The 25,422-nt window shown below is 39.9% G+C and overlaps 4 protein-coding genes across 9 annotated transcripts; 1 reads left to right on the forward strand and 3 right to left on the reverse strand.

The window, feature by feature from the left end:
• Positions 1-3,144: 3,144 nt before the first annotated feature.
• LOC135617811 (NAC domain-containing protein 30-like) lies at positions 3,145-5,140 on the reverse strand. Of its 2 annotated transcripts, none has more exons than XM_065118445.1 (4): positions 5,021-5,140; positions 4,188-4,364; positions 3,840-4,111; positions 3,145-3,771 (listed from the first exon to the last, which is right to left on the reverse strand). In XM_065118445.1, the coding sequence occupies exons 1-4, from the start codon at positions 5,046-5,048 to the stop codon at positions 3,373-3,375; spliced, it is 876 nt and encodes a 291-aa protein (XP_064974517.1). In that variant the 5' UTR covers positions 5,049-5,140; the 3' UTR covers positions 3,145-3,372. The 2 variants fall into 2 exon arrangements, with proteins under 2 accessions (XP_064974517.1, XP_064974518.1); XM_065118446.1 differs by having other exon boundaries at positions 4,188-4,373; positions 5,021-5,135.
• A 2,800-nt stretch (positions 5,141-7,940) lies between these two features.
• LOC135587076 (probable alkaline/neutral invertase D) lies at positions 7,941-11,720 on the reverse strand. 2 transcript variants are annotated; one of them, XM_065118447.1, is made up of 5 exons: positions 11,580-11,720; positions 11,011-11,380; positions 10,069-10,500; positions 8,585-9,143; positions 7,941-8,317 (listed from the first exon to the last, which is right to left on the reverse strand). In XM_065118447.1, exons 2-5 carry the CDS (start codon positions 11,365-11,367, stop codon positions 8,022-8,024), a joined length of 1,644 nt encoding a protein of 547 aa, XP_064974519.1. In that variant the 5' UTR covers positions 11,368-11,380; positions 11,580-11,720; the 3' UTR covers positions 7,941-8,021. The 2 variants fall into 2 exon arrangements, with proteins under 2 accessions (XP_064974519.1, XP_064974520.1); XM_065118448.1 differs by having other exon boundaries at positions 11,011-11,481; positions 11,580-11,719.
• Positions 11,721-12,813: 1,093 nt separating this feature from the next.
• On the reverse strand, positions 12,814-18,875 carry LOC103992613 (uncharacterized). Of its 4 annotated transcripts, none has more exons than XR_010488861.1 (6): positions 17,086-17,989; positions 16,409-16,608; positions 15,907-16,008; positions 14,127-14,178; positions 13,838-14,018; positions 12,814-12,952 (listed from the first exon to the last, which is right to left on the reverse strand). XR_010488861.1 is itself a non-coding variant. In XM_065118450.1 (6 exons), the coding sequence occupies exons 1-5, from the start codon at positions 17,243-17,245 to the stop codon at positions 13,906-13,908; spliced, it is 627 nt and encodes a 208-aa protein (XP_064974522.1). In that variant the 5' UTR covers positions 17,246-17,989; the 3' UTR covers positions 12,815-12,952; positions 13,898-13,905. The 4 variants fall into 4 exon arrangements, 3 of the variants coding, with proteins under 3 accessions (XP_064974522.1, XP_064974521.1, XP_009410671.1); XM_065118450.1 differs by having other exon boundaries at positions 12,815-12,952; positions 13,898-14,018; XM_065118449.1 differs by lacking the exon at positions 12,814-12,952 and having other exon boundaries at positions 13,674-14,018.
• A 427-nt stretch (positions 18,876-19,302) lies between these two features.
• LOC135617813 (cystathionine beta-lyase, chloroplastic-like) lies at positions 19,303-24,123 on the forward strand. Its single transcript, XM_065118451.1, has 13 exons — positions 19,303-19,483; positions 19,587-19,776; positions 19,851-19,963; positions 20,450-20,520; positions 20,625-20,716; positions 20,789-20,876; positions 20,966-21,077; positions 21,396-21,492; positions 21,603-21,684; positions 22,531-22,648; positions 23,161-23,268; positions 23,337-23,439; positions 23,680-24,123. The coding sequence occupies exons 1-13, from the start codon at positions 19,403-19,405 to the stop codon at positions 23,853-23,855; spliced, it is 1,431 nt and encodes a 476-aa protein (XP_064974523.1). The 5' UTR covers positions 19,303-19,402; the 3' UTR covers positions 23,856-24,123.
• The last annotated feature ends 1,299 nt before the right edge of the window (positions 24,124-25,422 follow it).

Genomic DNA, 25,422 nt, shown 5'->3' on the forward strand with positions numbered 1-25,422 from the left:
TGTGAATATTAATTAATTTTATCAAAATTTATATACCTTATATTTTACCTCGATGGAATATCAATAAATCTCGGATCAAATACTAATAGATTATTTTTTGATTTATTAATTAAATTATTTATTATTTTAAATCAAATTCTCACGTGTACACCATGCCAAGTGGAGGGTACACATGTCAACTCATTCTTGGCTTATCTATCTCACATATCTTCCTTGTGATCAAAGGAGCATTATACACGGTGATGAAATCCATCAAAATGTAGAATGAGAAATTTTGAAAATTTGTAACGTCCAAGTTAAATCCAATTTCGTTTGTATCCATGTGCACATGAATGATGAGATGACCGTAAATGTGTCTTTATAACTCTCCTAAGAGCTAAGATGGATCCACTCATGTCCCAAAGTAGATGAGTAAAACTAGTAAAAAAACGTTTGATCTTGATTATAATACAAAATGTAACTTTTTATATTAGGTAAAAGGAAAATTATCCTATGGATATTCCTTCGGGAATAATCCCCCATCATCCCTTTTGGATTGATGTCCAAATCATGGGATAGGTCTTGCACCTATGTGTACAACCATGTGTCAAGTTGTCATTAGTCTAGAAGATTTCCTCTATCATTTGCAATCCCCTCCCTCTTAAAAGGTATGTTTCGGGAGCTCCATTGAAGATATTTAGAAATGCACTTATCGGGTAATTCGGCACGTAGACTACATAGAAGCAAAGGTGACCCTAGCTACTTGATTGACCCTAATGGGTTGGGAGTTGGCTAAGGAGGTCGGGAGCTTACCGAGCAGGTTGGGTTGGGAATTGGTCGACATGGTCGCCTTGGGCACTCGTTGAGAAAGTCAAGAGCTACCCCACCTAGTTGCCTAGGGGCTTGTTGAGGTGGATATCTCGGGCACTTACTAAGGGGGTCGTCTCACAAGTTGTGCCTTATGCAATTATTAGATACTCACCCCGATGGGGTAACATCAGACATTGCTTGGATCCTCACCCTAAGGTGGGCATGTTGGGTGCTGTTGAGATGCTTACCTTGAGAGTAGTCCATCGAGTATTTCTTAGATGCTCACCCTGAGGTGCACATTATATGCTATTGAGATGCTCACCTCAAGAGAGTTGCATCAAACATTTTTTGAATGCTCACTCAAGAGAAGCATGTCAGGTGTCATTGGGATGCTCATCCCGAGAGAGATGTATCAGACATTTCTTAGATACTCATCCTAAGGAAGTGCACTAGATGTCATTGAGATTATCACACTAAAAGAGGGGCATTGAGCATTTATTGGACGCTCAATCCGTGAGGGGTGCATCAAAATTTTCTTGGACGCTTATCCTAAGGGGAATGTCAAGTGCCATTGATATACTTATCCTAAGAGGGGCACATCAAGCCAACTACCAAAGGAACCGAAAGTGACTTCCGATGAGCATATCATTCTCGAGTCGAACCTCACAATATTATAGGAAAGGTGTGACACATCAAGGTGTTTGACATGCCGTATAAAAACATCTAAGCATGGAAGTTCACGATGTGCTCGATTGAGTTTGTACCATCGTCAAATGCCTTCAAGCTTGATTGTCGAAAGCTAATGAAGCTAGGCTCTTTTTGGATATTCTAAGTGAATCAGCATTGACTCGAGATGAGGTTGGCCAAATCCTCACTCTTGAGCAAGTGAAACTCTTGGTGCATATCTTCCGAGCATTAGTCTATCTGTTGCACCTAAAGATTCTCTTATGTGAAAGCAATCGATTGTGCCTCAGACTCCAATAAGGTGGACTGTGAGCGATAAGATTTGCTAAACTCCATGGTTTGGGATCGAAGCGCCCCTATCTATTGGGTGCTAGACAAGCCTTGGTCGCTCCTATAAGATTGATATCACGTTGGGTTAGAGGATCATGATGGGCGTTAGTAGTATCGTAGGCTACGGAGGTGCTGGAGCCACTTGTTGAGTGATAGGATTAGGGCGATGGTCTATATCATCCCTATTAACAACTGCACTTATTGAGTTAGGTTCAAGAAGACTTTGACTTTGACAAGCATATGAGTGGAGTCCTTACTAGATGATATAGGCTTGGATCATTGAATAAATGTCAATACTATATCGAAGTCTATGTTGAGATTTGGGAACATCAACTCCTATCCCCCGTGCATGAAATGTGTTGTGGGTCAGGGGTAGAGTGTCATCGATTAAGCGCTTGTTGAGTGGGTTGGTGGATTGACAAGGTTTATATGATATGAGTCCTCCTTCTGGCACCAAAATATTATGGGATAATTTGATGATGCCTATATTAGCCCGATATGATTCAGATCTGTATGTGCAAAAAGAATAAGATGGTCATCAAGATACCTCTAAAACTCTCTCGAGGGCTGACGTAAATTTTTCGATCCGATCTTTTAACTCTAAGTTAGTCTCAGATGAGTGAAAATAGTAAAAAATGACTAACCTGTCCAAAAGATAACTTTGTACAAAAGAATAACCCATAATATATTTGGTTTGTTTTGGACTGAAGTCCACATAGTCAGACCATTACGCGGGTCTTATCATCTTCTTACCAACTACGGCTATGTGTTAAGCTATCATTAGCCGAGAAGATTTCCCTATCAAGATGAATCTTAAGCACATTCTCTTAGACATTAATCCGAGATTACGTTACTTACTCACCATGCAGAGAGAGAGAGAGAGAGAGAGAGAGAGAGAGAACCTGCGTTTGCAGAATGGCAATAAGAATCGTGAACTGGGATAGCAGCTCAGTGGTTTCCCACAAGAGAGAGAGAGAGAGAGAGAGAGAGAGAACCTGCGTTTGCAGAATGGCAATAAGAATCGTGAACTGGGATAGCAGCTCAGTGGTTTCCCACAAGAGAGAGAGAGAGAGAGAGATCCTGTTCTCGAAGAATGGCAAGAGGAATCATGGACTGAGACAGCAACTCAGTGGTTTCCCACGAGAAAACGGAAGCTGCTTCTTCAGCCTGTCAGCATCAGACCACCCATCGATCACGACCGACTCTGATGACAGATTCGTCGATTATGATCATGATGTCGTACCGACAACTTCAAGTAATCCTTTCGCAGATGCTAATGGCAGCGGCGAAGCGATGGCCGAGAGAGATCAACCTATAACCAGCAACACAACCTCATCGTCCTTGCCCAAGATCTTGGAGATCAGCAGCTTTCAGACGTCGAAAGAGAAGACATAGTTATACAGCTTTCAGAGGTCGATGCAACACTTACAAGATATACGAACACTAAACCTATTACATCAGACTCAGAGATCAGCACCTGCTCACTACTTTCCTATCACCCCGGGATTGATTGCATAGTAGAAGAGAGAGAGTTAATGATCGTTAAAGAGCTCGTGTACCATCTCAGCATCATGAGCTATCAAAGAACGAAAGAAAATGTTCTGCTTGACTTTGACCAGCGCCCGCATCATAATCTGCGATCGCCATGTCGGAAGAAGTTGACTCGTTGATCTGCGATGAGAGCAACTTGTCCAAAACCTTCCAATCTATCAGCTGGCCGTCGCAGTTGCTTCTTCTCTTGTTAGCACCGTGCTCGTCACCATGTTGGACCGTCCATTCCTTCGTGGATAAGCTTGGACTGTCCATCTGCGGAATGTCAAACGCATGTTCTATGCCCCTCACGTAAGAATCCATGAGGAAGGCAGGCCTGGAAAAGTTCACCGGAGAGCGAGGTCCATCGATGGTGTAGCATGGCCTCGGACTAGGGCTTGGCTTTTGGAACGCTCTACAGACGACCCATCCTTCTTCCTGCACCTCAAGTTCAGTACGGCATGCATGCGAGGGTTGGGCTGAGTTCTTACACGGAGTTGACTTGCCTGAGGAGGTCCGTGTTGACTCGTCTGAAGACGGTACTCATGCATGATCCAATCGGTCTTCCTCCCGTTCGGGGCTCGTCCCTCGTAGAACACCAGAGTCTTCCTCATCCCTATGATTCGAGAGCTGGAAAGAACGGGCTTGTCGCGCCCCGTTGCTTTCCAGAATCCGGCAGCGGTGGCTCTGTTGGTGCGAGTTCCGCTGGGGTACTTCCTGTCCTTGAAGCTGAAGAAGTACCATTCGGTTTGCTCTTCATGGCCATACTTGCACCGATCTATCCACCAAGAACAGCAAGCATTAGTAGTACAGAGTAGATCGATGGTAAGAATCTTACCGTAACGACGACTAGCCTTGGAGATCCCATGGCTCCATTCGATAGAGATCGACATCCCGAATGACGTCCGGATCGATCTTCTGGCAGGCCACCTTTCTTGCAAGATAGTATCCGACGAGCTCTGCCTCCGTGGGGTGGAATCTGAAACCAGGTGGCACACAAGAATATTCCACCACCTCCATTGCCGATTCAGCTGTAAACCCTAACACGCACCCACGAGTCGTTCATGCATAGAGGAAGAAGATGGAAGAGAAGACACTACATACATATATCAGCTATCATGTAATGCAGCTTATTGTGATGTTTGATAGCGATCTTCTTCTTCTTCTCTTTGGAGCAAACGATGTCAACAACAACAACAACAACAACAACAACAACAACAACAACAACTGCTACTACGACAGAAAGCAGACGATAAAATTGACTTTTTTGAGGATGAAGCATGCCTGCCCTGTGTTGCTTTGAGTGCACTACATGGTTGGGTAGCTTTCAGCATCCACCACGCCCCCACAAACAAACAATCTTAAAGGCCGAAGGCACTAACGACGGCTGAAACTTTACAGTGACAATCCGCCGCAAAATCGACCGTTTACCCACTCACGGATGCTACACTTCTTCTCGCTACACACACGCATGCATGTAAAGCTTGTGAATGAGGAGAAAAGGATGAAGGGAATAAAACCATAGCATTCATCCATCGAATGCTATACGCATCTAAGAATAGAACCACTAGCTAGCCAGTTTGTACTTGCATATATATATATATATATATGCCTTCCATTGCACTCATGCATGCTACTTGACCTAGCAATAGAGGAGAGAGAATGAATCTATCTTCAGTCTTCTTACCCATGGAGGAGTTCATCTGGCAATTCATTATCGAGTTGCTTCCAGAGAGAGAGAGAGAGAGAGAGAGAGAGAGAGAGAGAGAGGAGAATAGAGTAAGAAGGTAGAGGCAGCAGAGGGTTTTATACAGGTGGGAAGGAGCTGGAAGGACATAAATAAATGAAGGAATTACTGTAGAGAGAGAGAGAGAGAGAGAGAGTAGTCATCGATTGCGCGTGGGGTGGGCAAAGGGGAACGGAAAGCATGGAAAGGGATAGAGGAAGTCGATTTGGGCGGCGGGGAGTGACAATAAGAAATCCTCACTCCACCACCACCACCACCACCACCACCACCAGCAACTCCAGCTCCCCCTCTCCCCTTGTGTTGGTAGCCTCCTTTACCGCCCTTGTATTGTGCTGCAAGACTTTCTTCTTGGAATAGACGTTAGATTCTGAATGCCACTTCTTCCTGTCCAAGAAATATCATGTGGTGGTCTTCCTCTCGCACCACAAACTAAGCCAATCATCTGTGTTCATTTCCGAGAAAGAAGCTTCCATTAACAAGAACTAAAGATTGTATACAATTCGGTAGTCTTGTAATGAAGAAGTATGACATCATGAATGGTATTTGCCATCTATCTCTATAAATCCAAGACTTGGAACGCAAGAAATACCATGACGACAAAGAAAAGCTAAACCCTTGTCGTTCAAGATGAAAGCACAGAAGACTTATGTGGGGAATGTGTCCCAAGAACAGCCATCTGAGTACCAAATGGCAGCTAGTTTAATCTGTGTATATTATTCCGGTGGCCTGCACTGCTTTTGATGGTGCTTGCTAGTACCATATTAGAACCAACAAAGGGAATCACAAGTGGAAATGCGTGCTCTATCCTTCTTAACTCGAGTTAGTCTCACATCCATCGTTCTTCAACAGTACCTGGTGGCCATTTGGTTACTTGATGAAGGGGTTTCTCATGCTCTACCTATGTATAATTCATTGTATACCACACCTTCACCTTGTTCGGGAGGAAGGATGATCCAGGAAGCTGACCCATCGTTATGCTCCGAGATCTTCACCATTGGTAGCTTCGGAAACATGGATTTCTCCTTCTCCCCTTAATTCTGGAATTGAAGGGTCTCACCTTATTCTTTTCGAAGTGACATCACGTCTGTAGCGTATGCAGCTTGTCCTCATGTTTAGAGAGAGTCGGATTAAGATGCTAATGGTTCATGAAAGAAGGATCTTTTTCTTTTGTGGCTAAGTGGATGATGACCAGAACTGCTGGATGCTAAGAAGAGATCAGTGAGGGAGACACAAGCAAGTAGTATATTGGGCATGAGGATGCCTTTCCGTGGCCGAGGCGTGACAAAAGTGATTCGTTCCAAGTTAATAGAGCCGATTTCCTGTGACACGCTTGCGCTTGTTCTTGGACAAAGCAACCTCCTTGGACTTGGACACCCACGGGCGGCCAGTCTCCCTCTTTATGTGTCTCGTCATACTTTGCTTGCTTGTAATGCCTTTCTAACATAACTATATTATGTCTTGCCTCTCTCTCTCTTTCTCTCTCTCTCTCTCTCTCTCTCTCTCTCTCTATCTACCTGTGTGTGTGAGAACACAAGCTTTCTCTTTGGCATGAGGGATCTTATAATCTTGCATGGTTAACACAGTTAGGCAAGGCCATGCTTATTGCTTGCATCACTTGGAGACTGAAATGAAGACTACATGAAGACTTTTGTTGAAGATATAAGACTCAGTAGTCCAAAGACTTTGTTGTGGAGAAACTAATCACAGAGGTCTCTCTCTCTCTGTGTCTTAGAACACAAAGCTCTCAGTCTTGAGACTTGACTAGCAAGCAGATAAGGACATGTCTCCTCCCACAAGTGGTAGCCTTTCACTTTGGCATGAGGTACGATTGAACTCTACTTTGGCTCATGAGCTAAAAGCCTTGAAGGGTAAGGATAATTAGACAAAGCCGTGTGAGTTGCTTGTGATGTGGTTGGATTTGAAGCATCATTTAAATACTAGTTGGTGGTGGAGTTGAGACTGAAGTGAAGAGTACCAACTGTTCCAACAACATGAAAACCACTTAATGAGTCCAAAGAATATGTTATTGAGAAGCTAATCACAGAGGACTCCTACTTCTTCTCTTCTCTTGGCTTGGCTACTGTTGCAAGACAAAGGAGTGAGACCAAGCTAATAATCTAACCCACTTTCCAAGTACCAAAAAAGCTTAACCCAATACTCCCCATGGGCTTATTATTTTGATCTGATGACCTGAACATGGTGGTCCTCCTTCTGTTTGTCATCATTGGAAATGGATGACTAGTTGGGACCAGTGTGGCACTGCTATTTTTTGGTATGTGTCTGACATGTGGCAGCCTTCATCATTGGGTGCAATGTATGAAGATTGCCTTCAGAAAAATAATCCAGCCTGTTGCTGCCAATGTTGATCAGACATGCTGTTCTCAGAGAGAGAGAGAGAGACAGAGAGAGATCTAATAACCAGTTGCAGAAGTTATGGTGCATGATTTAACTAGCTTTTCTTTTCCTGCAATTTTGTGGAAAAAGGAGCCATTGTAGTTCATGTTCTGATCCTCTACCTGTAACCTGAAATCTGTAATCCATCAATGTATGATCACCATCATGTTTGCTTGTGACTTTTCTCTGTTGTTGCTCCATTGTTTTGCACTCTCATGTTTATAGCATGCCTCACATAAATAGTGTTGGCATGTATAGCATGGAAGAAAATTGACATTCTAAATCAAAATTGAAGTGCTCTCTTTCCTTCACAAATCTACTTTGGTAGCCTTACTTCGCTTGGTTAGGAAAAATAATGATTCATGTCAACTCCATTTACTGGTAACCATAATATTTTGTGTCAGCAATTTCTTGGGGAAGTAGAGCTCTTTATGATAGTATTTTCAAGACAACATATGAGCTGATATGAACCGAGCAGGTGATAACCGAATGCTGCAGAAAAGAATGAGAAATGTTCTTACAACATGATTCTTTTCTGTCAAGATTCTTAACAAGTCCATGAGTTTGATCTCTTGATTAGAGGCTTCATCGCCTTGTCCTCTTCAAGAGAGACCATCCCCAGATGTGATGGATCTTCCAGCATCATCTTAGCCACCAAATAACCTGCAATTGACCATGTCTGGAACTTCCTTGCCTGTTTTCCTATGTACCTCCCCAGCTTGCCATCGTAGTATTCCGGCCAGCCGTCTTTCAAGAGCCGGTTCTCCGCAAGCTCAATCGCTCGTCGGGCAATCTGCGGTCGACCAGTCTTGATACAGGCTGCAGTGAGCAGCCAAAGAAGCACTGCAGTGACAGCAAAAGAAAGGAGGAAGAGTTGTATCGTGGTTAGAGACCTTTGTGCATGTCGATAGTCAACATCTAGAATAATTACACGCTAACAAGGTGGAAAAGAAAGAAAGCACAGTGATAGTGAGCACAAAGTAGCATCGATATCTTAAATAACCTGAAGCGGCAAAGTTTATGTAATGAAATCTCTAAGGCATCAGATTCTTTTGATTTATCATCCCCATAAATAAAAAAAAAGCGTCAAAAGGCCCCAAGTTGACTAACCTGGCCAAGATCCTCCATTGTGGTAGCTCCATCTTGTATTCTTAGGATCACAACCGGTGACGATTCGCCACTCATGGTTCTCGATGGCAGGATATGTTATTTTTAAAGGCATTTCTCCAACCAGTTCCTCCCAACGCTCTTCGATGAGATCCATAATAGCCATAGACTGCTCCGGGGTAGCAAGAGATGACAAAATGGCGACAAGGTTTCCCAATGCGAACCAGCGGAAGTCCATCCTTGCTGGACTGACATTCCCAATAAAATAACCTCCTCGCGTAGGCATGAAATCAAACACCCAATCTGGAATTGAGTCTGGGATCACATTGAACTTGTTGACTGCTGTGTGAGAATACTCCTCTGTTTTATAGCGATATATGTCATTTAATTGCTGAAAATCAAGCCAAAAGTAACTTCTCATGTGGTAACTTAGTGCATGCAATCGTTTCACGATTCTTTCTACAAATTCCTTCCCTTCCGCATCATGTTTAAGCATTGGCAGAGCACACCTCAAAGCCATAAAGAAAAGTGCCTGAATTTCGATAGGATAACCATATATACCCTGAAAATAAAGTACGTGACAGAACACATATAAGTGAATCAGAACAAATAGGAATATGTTTGCGAATAATATATACAAATTCATATAAAGTTTAAACATGTGGGACGTCGTGACCAAGTCCAAAACCATATGGTATGTTTAGAAAAGTACCAAATAAATGCTTGTTTGGGTGCATAACAACTTACGAGTCCAAAAAAATCTTTGCTCAAACCCCTTAAGTTCATGCCAGGCCCTAAATATATGGCAAAAACCCTTTCTTAATAAACCAGATGACATGACAAGACAGTGGTTGCTCCATCTGATATGTGCTCCCGGATTGTCCTACGAACAGGCCTTGCCTGCTAGGACCACTAGTTTTCACAAAGTTGTTTTCTTAGGTTAGTGCTGATAAAATATGTCATGATTCCAGACTGTAAAAAATACAGGTTTTAGGCCAAAAAGACCTTCGAGTTCTTAATGATGGACAATGACTCACCATTTCCGAGGGGTCTTAGAAAGTAACTTGGTCATGCTATCATGTGTTTATGATCAAGTGCTGATGTGGCCCTGTTAACCGTCATGCTTATGACCAGCTAGAAGAATTAAGTGGGGTATGTTATGGTCTTTAGTTCATACAAAACTACTTTTTTAGCCAAAATCAGTTGCATGTTACATTTGTTCCTATTGATAAAATGAAAATCCTATAGTAAAGTCCAGTAAGGAGATATTCCTGTTTTAACTTCAAGAAGAAAACTTTGGTGTGAACAGGAAAAATAATAGAGATCTTAGCAGTCAAAAGCAGAAAAGGACAGCAAAGGATCTGAAGGAAACAAAAAAACGGAACATTTTAGGAGAAGGATAAAAGGTTCAGAATAGTAAAATAGTGATCGAAGCATACGATATCTGAACAGATGACTGCATTGAAGAAAAATGCTTATGGTCTTACCATTCGTCGATCAATCATTGAACAACCATCAGCACATAGGAGCGTCGGAAATGTGTCAAAACCTTCTGATAGGCATAAAGCTAATATAAGCCGCATTCCCTTTTGGCATTCATGTGTTTCTGCAAGAGATAAGTCTCCAGTTGACTTTGCATAGGCACGGAGAAGTATAATCCACCAGAACCCAGAGTCAACAGGTGCAACTCTTCCAATTGCGCTTTCACCAAAATCTGCAATCAGTGTATCCGTTTTTCGACCAGGATCATGGAGCACTTTGAAGCTCGCTGGCATGACACCTTCACCAAGTGTGAAACGGTCTATCTTCTTTTCCCACCCTTGAAGATGGAGGGTTTTCAGGAGAAAGTTTTTAACTATCTCCGGTTCCCCATTCATTAAAAACGCGAGTGCACTCGGTACAAAATCACGAACAAACACCTATATAGAAGTAAATCAGTGATCAGCTTGCGACACCAGTAGTGATCTTATCAAGCGTGCATATTGAAATATTTTCCCCTTGCTATATTGCCATAAACACATCCATCAGAGCGAGCCATCAGAAGATAGGATGAAGCAGCAAAGTGAGCAGCTGCACGGTGCATCACATCATTAAGAAAATTTACATAACTAAAAAGGTGGGTAGCAGTGTTATCTCCGTGGCATCATAATAGGTTGAATGCACTGAAAGATCAAAAGTAAGTGCTTGGATTTGCAGAGTGACCCTTCAGGCATGCATGATAAATCACAACACCATTAAATCTATAGAAAAACATGGCAATCCAACCAGCAAAACACTAGAGAAAGGAGGAGGGTGCATTCTAGTATAATGTCATCGAGCATAATCCAAATGGTTTTGGATATCTACAGTACGTTACTAATGAAACACCAAACACAGCAGAATTAACTGAAGAAAAAGATCCACTCATACAATACAAACTTTATAACTACCTGATCATAGTTGAGGATCTCCTCCGACCCGTGATCATTGGCAGCGATCGTCCCCACCGGCTGCCCTCTGAAGTGCACCAACGATCTCCGGAGCGAATCCCATGCCTCGGCAACCATCGGATGCGGCTCGAAGGAGTTCCGAGCTGTCGAAGGCGTGTCAAATCCAGACCTATACCCTGCGGGCGAATATATACTGTCATAGCCCTCGAGGGCTCTGACATTGATCGAGAGCTCGCTCAAGGACCTCTCATCGAACGATCTCTGCCGCTCAATGTTGAGCTTCGGCTTGTTGAGGAGCCGTGATAGGCTAAGGTCGTCGATCTCCACCGAAGAGCTTGCCTCCTTGGGCCCGTCCATACTCAAGACCGATCTGCATCAGTTCCCAAAAAACATACAACTTTCACGAATCTAACCCAGCCCACTATCCAAAGAACAAGAACCAGTCGTTCCTAGTACAAGATCCAGTCCTTCCTAGTACAAGATCAGAAAATCCAGAGGAGTAAAATCCAAAAAAAAAAAAAACAGAAAAAGAACAGACAAATTTCTCCGAGAAGTAGAGAGGGACAGACCTCGAAAGGAGGAAGAGGCGACTCTCTGTCTCTCTCGACAGATCGGTCGGAAGAGATGGAGATCAGAGGCGGCCACAGGGCTTGAGGGGGAAAGAAGAGGGGAAAAAGCGAGCGATTTGCCAAGGGCTGATATTTAAGAGCCGACAACGGGATCACAAGCTTGCGCCGTTAACCTGAAGTAGCCGGTAACATCACACGGAGACTCACCGCCGGCGCCAGTGTTGCATATTCTGGCACACATAACGGAGGTAGATCTACCAACGGCAGAAGTGCATGTAAGGCTTCCCATGTCTAAGTTCTCGGGTAGGTTGTCGCCTTCATTCGTACGGCCAGATAGGGGTATAAAAGGAATCAATTCTTTACGTACTCACCCACCGACGAACCCGCCATGTTATCGGTGACTGACATGGCCCCTGCATGGCGGGTCTCCTCCTCCTCCACCGGTGCAGTAGGTAAGTTAGAATGGCAGGACGATTGGTGTGCAAGGGACGGGCGAGTCGACGGCTCACCAGTCCTCACCGTTCATTCGGTGTAATCCGCACTCAAAGCCCCCAAAAAGAAGGGCAGGAAAAAAAAAAGGGCGGACAGCTTGGAACAGCTTATGATGGGTTGCAGGTGGCGGACGAAGGGAAGGTTTCAGTGAGTTGGGTTTGTTTATCCCGGCAGGCACAACCGAGTCTTTGACTGAACGCCGGCTGCACGCGTTTGTTGCATGCCACAGTATACATCCAAGGGAAGGCAGAGTGGATACATGACAGCAGTGTCGAGCACAGTGATCCCATAGACTCAGACTGGACCATCTGGTTTGAACTAGTCCATGGACGGACTTGTAAATGCTGGCCCAACCATATCCAAGTTTTGCGATCCTTGCGCTGTTAAACACAGGTACAAAGCAGTATTGTATATCAAACTGGTAAGTTAATGAAAGCAGATAAAGGAAGGAGAATTCATTCCATCCATTTTTAAGAGTTAAGAGTTACCAAAGATGGCCATGGATGCTGAATGTCTACCATGGTGAGTCTTCATATTAGAATGGCAGGCAGGGGCACTTACTCTCTGTGCCCAGTAAGTGTTGTACTCCTGTGGAAGCAAGTCAAGAATCAGAAACCAGGTCATCTTTGGAATCTTGTGCCTTCTTATGATCACTTGTCATATGACAATATTCCTGAGCATCCAGATGACCTAACCTCTAGATTTGATGATAAAACTGTGTGCAGATCTTGTACACTTTTCTAAGATCTCTTGACACCTGACAGTGTGCTCCAGCACTCAGATAGCCTCCAGATATACTGTTCAGTGTATTTCTTGTGCAATTAATGATGAAACTTGTGGACTTACTGGTCTTTCCTTCACCATCCACTGGTGTTATCCATCTGCAGACCACAGAATGGGAGAGAGGATTAGATGCAAAAATCAACAACAAGATGGGTTTCAAATTATAACCACTAGAAAATTATACACTGCAACCACTAGGAAATTATGTAGAATCATATGGGTAGTAAAATAGAACTTGATAAGAGAAAAGATGATGACAGAGCAAATAAGCACATTGCACTGCACTAACATGAACTTGTAACAGGGTATATGATGTATGAGACTCATAAGAAATGAGGATGCTGCAGACAGCTTCAGCTACAAGTTTTGGCTCAGCTTTGAATGTGGTGTTTGAAGTCATAAAAATCTGACTGAATTTTAATGAAACTCAGCTTGTCTGTCTGAATTTTAATGATTGACTGCTGACATATCCCAGTGCTAAAAGGCTGAACATGGCAATGGATTTTAATCCTGGTGAATAAATCCAAGGCAACTATTCCAGAGTGGTCATTGGTTCACAAGTATGTTTGGTCTCACAATACCTACATCATAGTTTGCATCGGCAGCTTCTTCCACATTTATGTGGTCCCTCTTGACAATAACAGCTTTGATAAAAAGCCAGACTGTCCTAAAAATCTAAAAAACAAGTTAGCTGCCAGATAACATGATAGTTGCTGATAACATTGTCAAGCCACTCAATCTGAAACAACTTTTAAGACTGCTGCACAGTGAGCATAGTCCCAATAAAACTCTTCAACTCGCTAAAAAAACACTCCACACTACAAACAAAAGAATAGAAGCTGTTTAAAGAAGAGGTATCACAGGAAAACATGATGAACTGTATGAAAAATTTACATGACATGCAAAAATGCAAAGTGAGCTACTAGCCAGATTAGAATTGTACACAAATATCCAAGACAAATTACTGTGCTGAAATGAAGTACATCTTTTGACACTTTCTAGATAAAACTTGCTAGAGAATTCCATCAGATGCATATATTGACCAGAGCATTCAAGAACCTCCGTGGCGGTAAAGAAGTACTGAACGGTAGACAGTAGCAAGATGGAGGAAAACAATCAGCAAAATGATGAGATCGTCCAGAAAACCAACAAATCCAAATACTCCTGTACCAAGAGTGTCAATACTAATTGTTAAAACATGATACGAGATCAGTAACTACAAAAACACTGCAAGTACAAATATCCACAAGAATCATGGAGATGTGGTATTACCTTCTGGGATAATGTCCACGGGACTCAGCACATATATTGCAGTTAGAGCCATCTGGGAAATTTAAATTTCAATATACTTTAGTAAATGTGCAAAATAAATCAAAATGGGTATCCTAGAAACTAGAAAGTACCTAAGCGAGCATGGGTACTGCACATAGGCTTACAATATGCGTTGCATTAACATGTTGTCAACTGCTTTATAATTGGTTTACAATTTTGCAGAAATCAAATTCTAAGCCTCATTGCATAATCTTTTAAAAATTCTTTGCAGGGACTATCTGATTCTGCTTCTGGACACGTAGACCTATTCCATGGTCATAAAAATTTTGGTGTCCACTAAACAATTTGATGTACACCTAAACAGTAGCACATTCTGTCCAAATAACTCCGAGAATAGGAATGCATATCCAGATTATGCCACTAATGCATATGCTTCCTTTTCCTCATTGTTATCAATTCTTTGTCATGAATATTTTTATTGTTGTGATAAAACAGGTCGGCCATGTTAATATTACATTAATACCTTAAACATCTATCCTCTCTTGTTGTTGATCACATCAATTGGTCACTTATCACTATAACTTCAAATTACCTAATTATACTTTGATCTTGATAAAATTTTCTATTTTGATACCTGATAACATACATTCATGAACAAAGACTTTTTTCAATATTCAGTATGATGTGTGTTTCCGGGCACTTGTGTGACAGCACACACTTATGTGCTGTGTGGTAAATTGATTGACCGCCTATCATGGCTACTTCTTAGAACATTATCATGACAATGACCAGATAACAATATTTCATAATCTGTTCACAATAATTATTCAAATATTTGGAAGTCCTTTCTCATAAACATTTAAAAACTAAAGATTATCATCATTCATCGCTATGGAAAAAAGTTCTGGGCCCCACATTAGATTTGTTTAGCAGAATTAAATCTCAATACTGCTAAACATTGTTGGCATTTCAGTGACTAGATGGGCTAGCAAGTCCATAACTACCAAGGATATATTTTTTTTACCTTTGTTGCATTTTAACACATCAAGAAAAAGAGGATTGCAAACCTTAGAGGTAGGTTAAATCCCTAAAAGATTCTAGCCTAAATATTATATTGAATACATTACAGAATTATATGATATATTCATAGAGTTGATTCCAGGATAACTTGGCTCTGGCGATCTTAATGTGACCTTAAAGGATTTTGAGTATTTTAACAAATTAAAAACAATGTGGATGCAACTACTTCCATTCTACCTTGCTCTTTGGTAAAAACTTCTGAACAAAAGCAAAAGTTATTTTGTATTCAAGTCCAGACAAGCATCATTCAAGTACTTTTGTTACATAAGAATCCCAACCTAAGATCGAGCTTATGATAATCATATATAAGAGTAGCAATAAACCTATATATGTTACTAGATCAACAATTACCAATCAAAATAACAAAATTTGTCTGGAAATGTTGATATGCCACTGAGGAATCAAAGTTCCATAGACATCAAGAACTTTTCACTTAAATAAAACAAAAAGAAAAAGACAGGATCTAGCTTTTGTTGCATATGGTAAAAAAGGTAAATGTATGATGTAACAATTTAAGAAGAAACAAATAGATTAGGTAGAAACACAAAATCTTGACCATGATAATGCAAGAAATATATTTATTGAAGTTTGAAAATGAATATCTAAGATTGCTCCCTTGTACTAATTACGAATTAAATTATATATTGAAAACATATAACAACCTTATATGCACATTTCGTCTGAGTTATCTGTTACTTACAGCAAGAATCACTCGTACTCTGAGGACGAAGGGCAGTGACCTTTGTGGATCCATCATTTCTCTTAACAGTCTTCGGATGAAGAATGGAAGGTCCCTCAACCTCTGTGATGCCAAAATAGTTAATCCTTTAACAAATTGGCTTTCGATTTAGGTATCAGTTCAATATCAAAGGATTGATATTTGACTACATATTTCTGTCTGACATGCCTCTCAATATTACATATAGTAGATGTATTGGAAAGTTCTCTTCCTAACTAGAATTTCTTTTGTTGCATTTGACAATTTTTATTCTTTACAAAAATAAAATAAAATGAAACAAAAAATTCAGTTTAGTATTTTTTAAATGAATATTCTGCATTGTTATTGTTAAATACTCATCTAGTCACGTCATCTAGATGAACATTTGCTTTTTCGTTTGAGATGGGAAAATTTTGATAGGCAGGGAATGGTTTTCTTATCCTTTGAAGAAATGAACAAGATAGATATGTGATGGGAAATTCACCTGTATAAGGCTGGATGAGCCTCCACCAAAATTTCGGTTGTATTTCTCAATGTTTTCAAGAACTCGACTAGCTTCTGGGTCCTGGCGCTCTTGTACAGCAGCATCAGTAGGTATTAACAAAGTTATGAAACGACGGCAAATGGGACACTTGCATGGTTGAAGGGCAGATCCATGATGCCACACACGCAGAATACAATGGCCTGAGAATACAAAATTGATAGTCTCAAAACATATTATAACTAATTAATCAACAAACATACTGAGACAATAATGACCTCCTGACTCTACAATTAAAACTTGACTTAGGACCAATAATACCTACCATCTCTGGGATATTTGAGGTAAATGATAATGCTAATCTTCAAAGCTATAAGCTAGATGCATAATCTAAGCAAATTTAAAATCACTTCTGAGATCAAGAATCTAAACATATGTCCACTAATTGCCATTGGAAAATGTCTTTTATTCTACCTCACTAATTCATGTAGGAGATCTCTCTGGGAAACCATAATAGATTAAGCGATAGAGCAACTAGCATGCTCATTACAGAAGCATGTATAGAACTCAAAAATCACCAACACTTTATGAGAAAGCATAAAGAAAGAATGAACAGCGAGAACAATCTGCACAGGCTGTGAATGACAACATATGACCTCTCAAAGTGTAGAAGAACTAACCAGTGTCAAGCAAAAGTCTTGAAGATACTGAAGATGAGCATTTTACGAGATTATTATGTGTCCCTAGCCAACAAATAAAGTTGGCATTGTGAAAAAGCTCCAAAACGTCACAAAAGAAAGGTAAAAAATGAAGAAGAAAATGTACATTATAGTGTGACATGATAATAAATAGGTTTTAATACACTACTGCTACATGACTGAGCCATCGTGAGATGTTTTTTTATCTAATATAAAAATGTTGCTCAGCTGGTTTTGGGAGCAATGATTAGGAAACAAAAATGTTGTGATTCAAAAGAGGAAACAAAAACTATAAGAGTTACATGAAAGATCTACTTTTGAGTCCTCATCTTTCATGGATCAACATAATAGCCATATAAACTTTCATACTGTATGTAATCTAGGAATGATGTTATTTTAATTGATGAGAGTTTAGTTGAGATTTAAGTCTTAACTTGATCGATGGAGATAAATGATAGAAACCAAGAGTTTTAGGTTTAATAAGACTATGATCAAATATTTGGTATATTATTTAAGCAAGGCCAAGAAAAGAATCCAGAGTACAGTTGAAATGTTATGTGCATAAGAAAGCATTCAACTATCATAAATAAACTTGCATTACTTGCTCGAAGAAAACATCACAAATCTTGATGGCAGATTCCATTATTCAATTAGTCAACCTTCCAAATATTCTTGTATACAAATTAATGTTATGGAAGATAAAATGTTCTTCTTTATTAAACTAAACCTGACAACCATTCAGAATCCAAATTCACTCCATATTTAATAACAACTAGCCATTCAAAATGCGTTTCAAAATTATGAGATATTATCAGATCAGTTACCATGGATTCCCATGAAAATTCTTCATCCAACTGACTAAAATTACAAAAATGGTGGCATGCGACTCAACCTAAAACAATGAATAAATTGGCTCTACCACCTCAGGCCAGCGAAGAATCTCCACTTTGTGGGAAAGCTCGTCTTGTTGCAACCATACACGATTAACGACGAAGAAATAGAAATTAAAGATTCAAAACTAAACAAAAGGGACATCAAGAACAAAAAAATTAGGGTTCAAGATCTTATGAGATATTGTCAGATCAGATACCACGAATTCCCATAAAAATTCTTCAACCATCAGACTGGAATGACAAAAAGCGCTGGTCAAGAATGCGAAAGCTAGTCTTGTTGCAATCGAACACAATTAACAAATGAAGAAAACGAAACTAAAGACTCAAAACCAAACAAGAAGGACGTCAAAAACAAGAAATTAAGGTTCAAGATTTTACGAGAAATTGCCAGATTAGACACCACGAGTTCCCACAAAGATTCTTCATCCGACTAAAACTACAAGAACGATGGGAATCAACGAAATCGATGAAAAAATTGGATCCACCACCTCAGGTTAGCGAAGAATGGCCAACATGCGGGAAAGCTCAGAAAACGAAACTAAAGGTTCGAAACTAAACAAGAAGGCCGTCAAGAACAAGAAATTAGGGTTCAAGATTGTAGAGAGAGAGGGAGGGGGTGGGTTGGGGTTAAGAGCCGTGACCGCAGAACCAGTGGGAGCAATTGGCTTGGCATGGGAGGGTGAAGCTGTCGTGGCAGATCGAGCAGAAGTCCTCCTCCGGCGGAGATTCCATTCCTTCTTTTACTTTCTCGGGCCGAGGAACGTGATTAGATGAATCAAGAAGCAGAAGAAGCGCAAAGATCAAATGACGGCATCCTCGTAACTTCGCCGGAGCCCCGCGGGCTGCACGCCTCCTGCTTGTCTTAATGCGCGCTTAAGCATCCACGGAGGCTCACATGCCAATTATCTTTTTAATAGGATTATTATATTTTTAAAATAAAATTATAATATTTTCAATGCAAAGAGTTCGTATATTTTATCGAAAATTTATCTAAGAATTATTTAGGATAAAATCCTAAAATCCCAAGAATTATTGTGTTTCCAATAATACTAAAATAATTATATTATAGTATTTTTTATGTTATATCATAATATTTTTTATTCTGAAAATATTATAATATAGTGTACAAATATATAGTATTTATATATATATATATATATATATATATATATATATATATATATATATATATACTATCACTATTTTGGATATTGGATGTAAAACTTAGCTTAGAGAGGGGTAAATATGGGAACCAATTTATGAGTAGGGATATGTCTGTCATTTTGACAAACCCTTTACGGACCCCTCCTCTGTCTCCTTCGTCGTCTTTCTCCGCTGTAGGAACCGTCAAAACCCTAACCAGGACCGAGAGGGTGCTATAAACCCTGTCAAGTTTTCTTCGTTCCATGGCGACCACCTCCGCCTACGCCGCGTCTTCCTCCGTCGTTCGCATTCTTTGCTCCAATCCCGCCCGCGATCCCCCTTCCGTAAGAAGACAGCCGGAAACATCTCTCTTCTCCCTACCCATCTCATAAAGCTCATTTTTCTCTGATTACCTATTCTAATGCTTAGATGCTGCTTCGATTGTAGGGCTTTAAGGGTTGCTGGGGTTTTAGCGGGAGTTTACGGTTCTCCTCGAAGAGGAGCACAGCGCCGCTGGCGATGATGTCACGGAGATCGGACACGAGTCTGGGTGATGGGGATAGGGAGAAGGACACGAGCACCTCGGCTGTGGCGGAGGGTTTTGCTGATCGCTTGGATGATTTATCTTCGGAGTCGGGTTTGTTCAGCCTTCTTGATCATTTTTCTTGTTTTATACATGAATTAACTGAGTTTGGAAGCTCATTTTTACAGAATTGGTGGAGAGGGAACCGAGCGTCGCCACGATATTGACTGGCTTTGGAAATTCGTTTGATCCCTATGGAGCTATGAGTACACCATTGTACCAAACATCCACATTTAAGCAGGTAAAAGTTCCTTTTTTTTCTTCCATTTCACTTCAAAGAAAATGACTCTATTGTCTAAAGAAGCTTTTAAATCTAGGCCATTTAATTGTATTTGATAGTTGCTTAGGGTGAAAAAGAAACAAAAAATAGCAGGCCTTGTGAAGCAAACCCAGGCTTTCAAGCTTTTTTCTGATAGATGCGTGTAATCAATTGGGGAAGGAGGATGATAATGGCATGATATTGAAGAGCAAAGCTTTTTCTAACTTTTTATTTTCTTTTTGCTCCCCTTTCTCAAAGAGAAATGAGTTGTTGAAGAGCTTCCTCTCCTTTTTCTATGAATATGTGTTGGTTCTGGAAAAATACATTGATAGAGTTTAAATTGAATGTGGAGCCGTAGAAGAAGTTTAGTTTAATTTTCCCTTTTGAGCCAGTCATTTCTTGCTTATCCTGAAATACTTGGTGATATGCTTGTTGAGTTGCAAGTTCTTGCCTTTCCATGTTCTTCAGCCTTCAGCAACTACTTATGGCCCCTATGACTATACCAGAAGCGGTAATCCTACTCGAGATGTGCTGCAAAGGTTTGTTATCTGATGCTGGTATGCACAGCTTAGATATAGCAAGTATAATTTGGAAATCATTTCTCATTTTTTATTGATAAATATATTGTTGTCTAAATAATCAGTCTTATGGCTAAGCTTGAGAAGGCTGATCAGGCATTTTGCTTCACTAGTGGCATGGCTGCTCTTGCTACTGTTACACATCTTGTTGAAGCTGGTGTGAATCTACCTCTAAATATCCTGACATTTGCCACTGGACGTAATTGAATGGCCAAGCTTTTATATCTAGGTCAAGAAATCGTTGCTGGAGATGACATATATGGCGGCTCTGACCGGTTGCTATCACGAGTGGTTCCAAAGAGTGGGGTTATCGTGAAGTTAGTTTGGTGTCCTTCCCTTCTCAACAGATATTTTTTTTACCACAGTTGTCAAATGCTAACAACATTATATATTTTTGACATTGCAGACGAGTTAACACATCTGACATCAATGAGGTGGCATCTGCAATTGGCCCTTCGACAAAGCTTGTGTGGGTAGAGAGCCCAACAAATCCTCGCCAACAGATAACCGACATACGAGTACGCAAATGGCTATAGTGGTTTGTTAGACACTATACTGCTTCCTTTTTCGAGAAATTCTTGTGCCTAGGAAGGTGTTCTGCATAAGTCAAGGGTGTTTTTTGTGACCTCTCTCATCTGATTATGAAGCATAGTAGGATTTGCACTGTGATGCCCCCAGTTTGTCATTATTTAGACTTTGGCATTTGATCATTCTTTTGAAAGACTAAGATGCCTCCCCTGGATCTTATATCATGCTGTTTGTTGGTCACTGTTTTTAAATAATCTGTTCTCTTGATATCATGAGATGCCTTTGCTAATATTTTCATTTAATGGCAGAAAATCTCCGAGATAGCTCATTCCTTTGGTGCGTTAGTTATGGTGGACAATAGTATCTTGTCTCCAGTGCTATCTCAGCCATTACAACTTGGAGCAGGTATTCTTATGGACTGTTATTGTAGAATAGTATTTTACAGGTTCTGGCATCTTCAGTGTCTTAGTTAAATGATAGGTTTCTGATTTACTGGCAATTTCTTCCCCTTGCAGATATTGTGATGCACTCAGCTACTAAATTTATCTCTGGTCATAGTGATCTTATGGCAGGCATCCTTGCTGTAAAGGGTGACAGGTGGGAGATTTTTGTTATTGATGTTATTTATAGCTCACAATCTCATTTACATTTCACATATTTTGTTGACATACATCATATATCCTGGTAAACATCAAAATAAGTATTTTTGAGTTGCAGCCAACCATCCCTAGAGTGGATGAACATCCAATCAGTCATTCAGTTTTAAACTCTGACATGTTATGGCATCCAACAGAAAATATACATATATATATGTATATATATGTATATATATATGTATATGTATATGTATATGTATATATATATATATATGTATATGTATATATATGTATGTATATGTATATGTATATGTATATGTATATGTGTGTATATATATATATGTATATGTATGTATATATATATATGTATATGTATGTATATGTATATGATTGTCTATCAGAATACTGCTTTATGGAGAACAAGAAAATTTAAAAAGAAGTGGCTGCAAGATATGATGTCTGATGTTTATCGGAATTGGAAGGGTCTTATGGATAAAAGTTGTGCAAGGAACTCAGCGCTTTACTCATTGGACTTTTGTTTTGGTAGCTTTTGCAAGAGTATAGAGGACTCTTTTTTAGTTTCTACAAGTATCATTCTGAAGTTAAATATTAGCAACCAGTTGATAAACTTTTTTTATGCAAGAATATTGTATCATGACATCCTACTGGGCCTTGGCCTACTTGCGCCACGAATCATGGGACTTTAAATTTACTATCTTTTTCTAACTGCCATACTAATAATTCTATCAGCGAATTCGATTGTGTTTCCTGTCACTATGAAATTATTACCATGTCCTGTTACTGAAGCAACATATAATACCTATTTTCTTTTGTATGGCATCACCAGCTTGGCCAAAGAGATTGCATTCCTCCAAAATGCGGAAGGCTCTGGATTGGCACCATTTGATTGTTGGCTTTGCTTGCGAGGTATCAAGACCATGGCTCTGCGTGTAGAGAAACAACAGGTGCAACCATTTGTTTTGTCCCTGTATAATTGCCTTTAAGTTCCTGTCTGTACGGAGTTAAAGTGGGAGACAAATTTGCCAACCATGAAAGAAGTAAAAGCAATAGGGTTTTGTGGACTTTGTTTATACCTAGATGCAAAGTAAATCGGGTAATTCATAAAATGACATTTATTTTGCATTCTGTATTTATATTTCTACACCCTGTTAATAAGAAAACATGGATTTATGAGACATTTTCAACTGGGCATGACTTATGCTTTTTGCAGTTTAATCATGAGTGTTAATTATGCATGCAAAAGCAGACGTTTGTTTTTTGAAGTTAAATACTTATCATGGTAAACATGAACCAGGATTTGGTTTCTCTAAATGAAACATTAACGTTGTTTTAAGTTTGTTATGTTTTCAAATTTCAATGATTATTGATGTGGAATAATTACCTTTGCATCATTTCAATATTGTATGCATTGAGTTGTGCTTGTTGGCCATCTCACTTATTATTATTTTGCCGATAGGCTAATGCACAGAAGCTTGCTGAATTCCTATCATCCCACCCGAGGGTGAAGCAAGTGAACTATGCCGGACTTCCTGGCCATCCTGGGCGCTCGTTGCATTATTCTCAGGTAAGGTAAAGGTGTATAGTAAAATAAGGATCTCAGGAAGATCATTTGTTTTTTGATTTACTTTGCAGGCAAAAGGTGCTGGTTCTGTACTTAGCTTCTTGACAGGATCACTAGCTCTCTCAGAGCATATTGTGCAAAGCACCAAGTACTTCAGTGTAACTGTTAGTTTTGGTAATTCTCCTCCCTTTTCGGTAGCCTTTCATACGATGAGAAAACAAAAATCTATTCCTAGATGTTTTTTGTAGCATTAGCTGGTCACCATGCTGCAATTTGACATAGTTATGTTATTAATGAATTGAAGCTCAACAGAGGCTTCACTGACCATTTTGACGAAAGCATCCATGTAGATAGCATTTTTTTCTTGTTAGCTACTCTTTATGTGCATTCACAATGTATTTTCATTTGATCCAGGGAGCGTGAAGTCCTTGATAAGCTTGCCATGCTTCATGTCCCATGCAAGTATACCGGCTTCAGTTCGTGAGGCTAGGGGTCTGACCGATGACCTTGTTCGTATCTCTGTTGGCATTGAGGACATTGAGGATCTTATGGCAGATTTAGACTATGCCATTAGATCCGGGCCAGGTTAAAGTCGATGCTGTTGTTCATCCACTTGTGCTTTCTTGTGAATCAAATCCCTGCTTAGCTGTAAGTTGTATGGGTAAAACTACTTCCATTCCATTTGGACAACCAGTAGTTCGTCCCCTTCTAGGAAAAGTTATTTATGAATCTTTGGGAGGTATTGACTATATGGAAATAAGATAGAGGGAGAGGATGCAGAAACCTTGTATCCTTGTTTGGCACATTTTGATGCTGCTGTTGATGGATTTTGATTGGTATGTGATGCATAATTTATCACCCTTCTATGGTCATGTGTTCCTCTCAGTCTTATGATTACTGTTTGTGAGGTTTCTTAGTTTGTCATGGCTGCCAGCAAAAGCATTCTCAATGAGAAAAGACTAATCATCAAATTACAAAACCTTAGTTGCTCTTTACAAGACTGCTAACTCTGCCTTTGATTTCTGGTTCATTTTTCATTGTCATCCATATGAAACTTGTTCCATGCTCCTGTCTCTTGAAACAGGCACATCCACCATGTATCAGACTTGCATGTGGTTGGATCTTGTTGAGGTTGATCTATGAAAAAAAAATGTGATATATCATTGGCTGTGTTCTGTTTGCCTGCAGGGAAGATCTTGTAAAAAGGCTTTTGAGGAAAGGATGTGAGAGATTTTGGTCATCAAGTTTTTTTATCTTTCCTATATGATAAAAAAAATTCATATATGGATCATCATTTTGTCTATTAAAAAAATTCTTTGAACATGATTTACTTGATGATCATTTCTTGAGAAAAACCATTTACAAGCACTACATGTTCCAAATTGAGATATTTCCTGAAGCAAAAGTGTGGCCAACCCATCAAATCTACTTTTGCTTTATCAGCTTATCTGAAACCCATCTTTGTCAGTGCAACTCCTTCAAGCATGTTCATTGAGATGATTAGGCACACCCACATTTGCTTGAAGAATTGAGGTTCTACAATCTTATCAGCTTGATTCTTCTGCCAAGAATAAAGGGAAAAAGAAAGATCATTCTAATAAGTCCACCAACACCAATGGAATGATTGCTGAGTAGTGATAGTTCATGTTGGCCTACCTAACATTCCATCCACTTAATATGAAGAAAGAGTGCAGGAATGGAAGTCCTTATAACCAAACAAATGAATGGCAAAACAGTGAGGATGATCTCCAACACAGAGATCAAGAACATTATTTAATCTCTCTCTCTCTCTCTCTCTCTCTCTCTCTCTCTCTTCTAGTGAGGAATCTTCTACCTTGTACAAGTGCATGAGATAGACAATATGGAATCAAATGTTTTGGGCAATGAATTGCCTCATCATGGAAAGTTATTTTGCCCTGGTATATTCCATGCTCCATGACATTGAAATGGAGGAAGGGAAGAGGGTGGAGCTCAGCATGTTAGATTCTAATGAAATTTGCAGAGTTGGGACAGCTCAAGATGGATTTGATATTATTTCCATCAACATCACTGTCATAATTGTTGTGCCCTACACAACAGTGTGGACATAACAAAGTATGAATGCAACTAAATTAGTTGTGAGATGTATAGCACATCCAATAACTCTTTTATCTATGA

The sequence above is a fragment of the Musa acuminata genome, chromosome BXJ2-7, assembly GCF_036884655.1.
Source record: "Musa acuminata AAA Group cultivar baxijiao chromosome BXJ2-7, Cavendish_Baxijiao_AAA, whole genome shotgun sequence".
Lineage (NCBI taxonomy): Eukaryota > Viridiplantae > Streptophyta > Magnoliopsida > Zingiberales > Musaceae > Musa > Musa acuminata.